This window comes from Procambarus clarkii, chromosome 12, assembly GCF_040958095.1.
Source record: "Procambarus clarkii isolate CNS0578487 chromosome 12, FALCON_Pclarkii_2.0, whole genome shotgun sequence".
NCBI lineage: Eukaryota > Metazoa > Arthropoda > Malacostraca > Decapoda > Cambaridae > Procambarus > Procambarus clarkii.
In genome coordinates, this window is record NC_091161.1 from 9,134,809 (window position 1) to 9,139,262 (window position 4,454).

Below are 4,454 nucleotides of genomic sequence, written 5' to 3' on the forward strand. Positions count from 1 at the left end.
TAAATTGTAGTTCATAATAGTATAAGTTTATATATGAAGAAATGCAGAGAATGTTGACCAGACCACACACTAGAAATTGAAGGGACGACGACGTTTCGGTCCGTCCTGGACCATTCTCAAGTCGATTCTATCGACTTGAGAATGGTCCAGGACGGACCGAAACGTCGTCGTCCCTTCACCTTCTAGTGTGTGGTCTGGTCAACATACTTCAGCCCCGTTATTGTGACTCATCGCCTGCGAATGCAGAGAAGGTTTAAAATTTATGAATGCGGCTGTGGGGTCGACCGCTGGATGGAATGGACTTGGTTTGATGTCAGGGCATAACATTTAGCTTACGATGTAGCCAAAAAGTATATTATTAATTTGAATTTTGTTAAAATATTATCGTTATAGAAAATATATAGAGTATATTTTATAAATATATTATGATATAAGCAAGCCTGGTCGAGGACCGGGCCGCGGGGACGCTAAGCCCCGAAATCATCTCAAGATAACCTCAAGCAAGTATTATATGCTGTTGCTTAAGATTCGCTACTTGGATCAAAAAGTTGCAAGTAGCACGGCCTATGGTGAGCCCGTAGACGGTAAGTAATATTCTTTAGTGCATAGTTACGTGTTCAGGTGATGTTGGAACTTATATATATATTTGTAGAACATGGGAACAGAACAATTCGAACAGAACAATTCGAACAGAACAATTCAAACAGAACAATTCAAACAGAACAATTCAAACACAACAATTCAAACAGAACAATTCAAACACAACAATTCAAACAGAACAATTCAAACAGAACAATTCAAACAGAACAATTCAAACAGAACAATTCAAACAGAACAATTCGAACAGAACAATTCGAACAGAACAATTCGAACAGAACAATTCGAACAGAACAATTCGAACAGAACAATTCAAACAGAACAATTCAAACAGAACAATTCGAACAGAACAATTCGAACAGAACAATTCGAACAGAACAATTCGAACAGAACAATTCAAACAGAACAATTCGAACAGAACAATTCGAACGAGGAACTAAATCGAAGGACTATTTAAGAAAAGTTTGAACATTATCAGTCATGAATTGAGAACTTTTCCTCATGAACGCCGTTCTGAAAAACGTTCAGAACACGACTGTTCGTATATAAACTACGCGAACTGCAGACGAGGAGTCACAATAACGGGGCTGAAGTATGTTGACCAGACCACACACTAGAAGGTGAAGGGACGACGACGTTTCGGTCCGTCCTGGACCATTCTCAAGTCGATTGTGACTTGTTCTCACAATCGACTTGAGAATGGTCCAGGACGGACCGAAACGTCGTCGTCCCTTCACCTTCTAGTGTGTGTGGTCTGGTCACCAACCTCGAGGACCACCCGGCGCCCTCACCACCTTCACCTGAGGAATTACTCCAAGGTCCACCTCCAAGGTCCACCTCCAAGGTTCACCTCCAAGGTCCACCTCCAAGGTCCACCTCCAAGGGTCCACCTCCAAGGTCCACCTCCAAGGTCCACCTCCGAGGTCCACCTCCAAGGTCCACCTCCAAGGTCCACCTCCAAGGTCCACCTCCGAGGTCCACCTCCAAGGTCCACCTCCAAGGTCCACCTCCAAGATCCACCTCCGAGGTCCACCTCCAAGGTCCACCTCCGAGGTCCACCTCAAGGTCCACCTCCAAGGTCCACCTCCAAGGGTCCACCTCCAAGGTCCACCTCCAAGGTCCACCTCCAAGGGTCCACCTCCAAGGTCCACCTCCAAGGTCCACCTCCAAGGGTCCACCTCCAAGGTCCACCTCCAAGGTCCACCTCCAAGGGTCCACCTCCAAGGTCCACCTCCAAGGTCCACCTCCAAGGGTCGCTCCACTAGACCGTCGAGGGCCAGAAAGCAACATTTACTACCATGTAATTTCTGACGTTCCTAATCAAACACCCGACCTCTAATTGAGGCCTGGATGAGAACTTGGATATAGCCGCTTGGATATAGTCCCTTGGATATAGCCCCTTGGATATAGTCCCTTGGATATAGCCCCTTGGATATAGTCCCTTGGATATAGTCCCTTGGATATAGCCCCTTGGATATAATCCCTTGGATATAGTCCCTTGGATATAGCCCCTTGGATATGGTCCCTTGGATATAGCCCCTTGGATATAGTCCCTTGGATATAGTCCCTTGGATATAGTCCCTTGGATATAGCCCCTTGGATATAGTCCCTTGGATATAGTCCCTTGGATATAGCCCCTTGGATATAGCCCCTTGGATAAAGCCCCTTGGATATAGTCCCTTGGATATAGCCCCTTGGATATAGCCCCTTGGATAAAGCCCCTTGGATATAATCCCTTGGATATAGTCCCTTGGATATAGCCCCTTGGATATAGCCCCTTTGATATAGCCCCTTGGATATAATCCCTTGGATATAGCCCCTTGGATATAGCCCCTTGGACATAGCCCCTTGGATATAGCCCCTTGGATATAATCCCTTGAATATAGTCCCTTGGATATAGCCCCTTGGATATAGCCCCTTGGATATAGCCCCTTGGACATAGCCCCTTGGATATAGCCCCTTGGATATAATCCCTTGAATATAGTCCCCTTGGATATAGCCCCTTGGATATAGCCCCTTGGATATAGCCCCTTGGATATAGCCCCTTGGATATAGTCCCTAGGATATGGCCCCTTGGATATAGCCCCTTGTATATAGCCCCTTGGATATAGCCCCTTGGATATAGCCCCTTGGATATAGTCCCTAGGATATGGCCCCTTGGATATAGCCCCTTGGATATTGCCCCTTGGATATAGCCCCTTGGATATAGCCCCTTGGATATAGTCCCCTTGGATATAGTCCCTTGGATATAGTCCCTAGGATATGGCCCCTTGGATATAGCCCCTTGGATATTGCCCCTTGGATATAGCCCCTTGTATATAGCCCCTTGGATATAGCCCCTTGGATATAGCCCCTTGGATATAATCCCTTGGATATAGTCCCCTTGGATATAGTCCCTTGGATATGGCCCCTTGGATATAGCCCCTTGGATATAGCCCCTTGGATATAGTCCCTTGGATATAGCCCCTTGGATATATCCCCTTGGATATAGTCCCCTTGGATATAGCCCCTTGGATATAGTCCCTTGGATATAGCAACTTGGATATAGTCCCTTGGATATAGTCCCCTTGGATATAGCCCCTTGGATATAGCCCCTTGGATATAGTCCCTTGGATATAGCCCCTTGGATATAGCCCCTTGGATATAGTCCCTTGGATATAGCAACTTGGATATAGTCCCTTGGATATAGTCCCCTTGGATATAGCCCCTTGGATATAGCCCCTTGGATATAGCCCCTTGGATATAGTCCCCTTGGATATAGCCCCTTGGATATAGCCCCTTGGATATAGCCCCTTGGATATAGTCCCTTGATTATAGCCCCTTGGATATAGCCCCTTGGATATAGTCCCTTGGATATAACCCCTTGGATATAATCCCTTGAATATAGTCCCCTTGGATATAGTCCCTTGGATATGACCCTTTGGATATAGCCCCTTGGATATAGCCCCTTGGATATAGCCCCTTGGATATAGCTCCTTGGATATAGTCCCTTGGTTATAGTCCCTTGGATATAGTCCCTTGGATATAGTCCCTTGGATATAGTCCCTTTGATATAGTCCCTTGGATATAGTCCCTTGGATATAGTCCCTTGGATATAGTCCCTTGGATATAGTCCCCTTGGATATAGTCCCTTGGATATGGCCCCTTAGATACAGCCCTTTGGATATAGTCCCTTGGATATAGTCCCTTGGATATAGTCCCCTTGGATATAGTCCCTTGGATATGGCCCCTTAGATACAGCCCTTTGGATATAGCCCCTTGGATATGGCTCCTTGGATATATTCCCTTGGATATAGTCCCCTTGGATATAGTCCGTTGGATATAGCCCCTTGAATATAGCCCCTTGGATATTGTTGCTTGGCTATAGCCCTTGGATATAGCCCCTTGGATATAGCCCCATGGATATAGTCCCCTTGGATATAGCCCTTTGGTTATAGTCCCTTGCATATAGCCCCTTGGATATATCCCCTTGGATATAGTCCCTTGGATATAGTCTCTTGGATATAGTCTCTTGGATATAGTCCCCTTGGATATAGCCCCTTGCATATAGCCCTTTGGAGATAGCCCCTTGCATTTAGCCCCTTGGATATACCCACTTGGATATACCCAATATACCCACCATCTGCTTCAGACTCTCTACACTATCTTGAGGTTATCTTGAGATGATTTCGGGGCTTTAGTGTCCCCGCGGCCCGGTCCTCAACCAGGCCTCCACCCCCAGGAAACAGCCCGTGACAGCTGACTAACACCCAGGTACCTATTTTACTGCTAGGAAATAGGGGCATAGGGTGAAAAAAACTCTGCCCATTGTTTCTCGCCGGCGCCTGGGATCGAACCCGGGACCACAGGATCACAAG

At 46.4% G+C, this 4,454-nt stretch overlaps 1 protein-coding gene across 1 annotated transcript; it reads right to left on the reverse strand.

Annotated features, from left to right (window-relative positions):
* Nucleotides 1–1,858: 1,858 nt before the first annotated feature.
* LOC138364207 (uncharacterized) lies at nt 1,859–4,143 on the reverse strand. The gene is made up of 2 exons (XM_069323533.1): nt 3,836–4,143; nt 1,859–3,698 (listed from the first exon to the last, which is right to left on the reverse strand). Exons 1-2 carry the CDS (start codon nt 4,141–4,143, stop codon nt 1,859–1,861), a joined length of 2,148 nt encoding a protein of 715 aa, XP_069179634.1.
* Nucleotides 4,144–4,454: the final 311 nt, after the last annotated feature.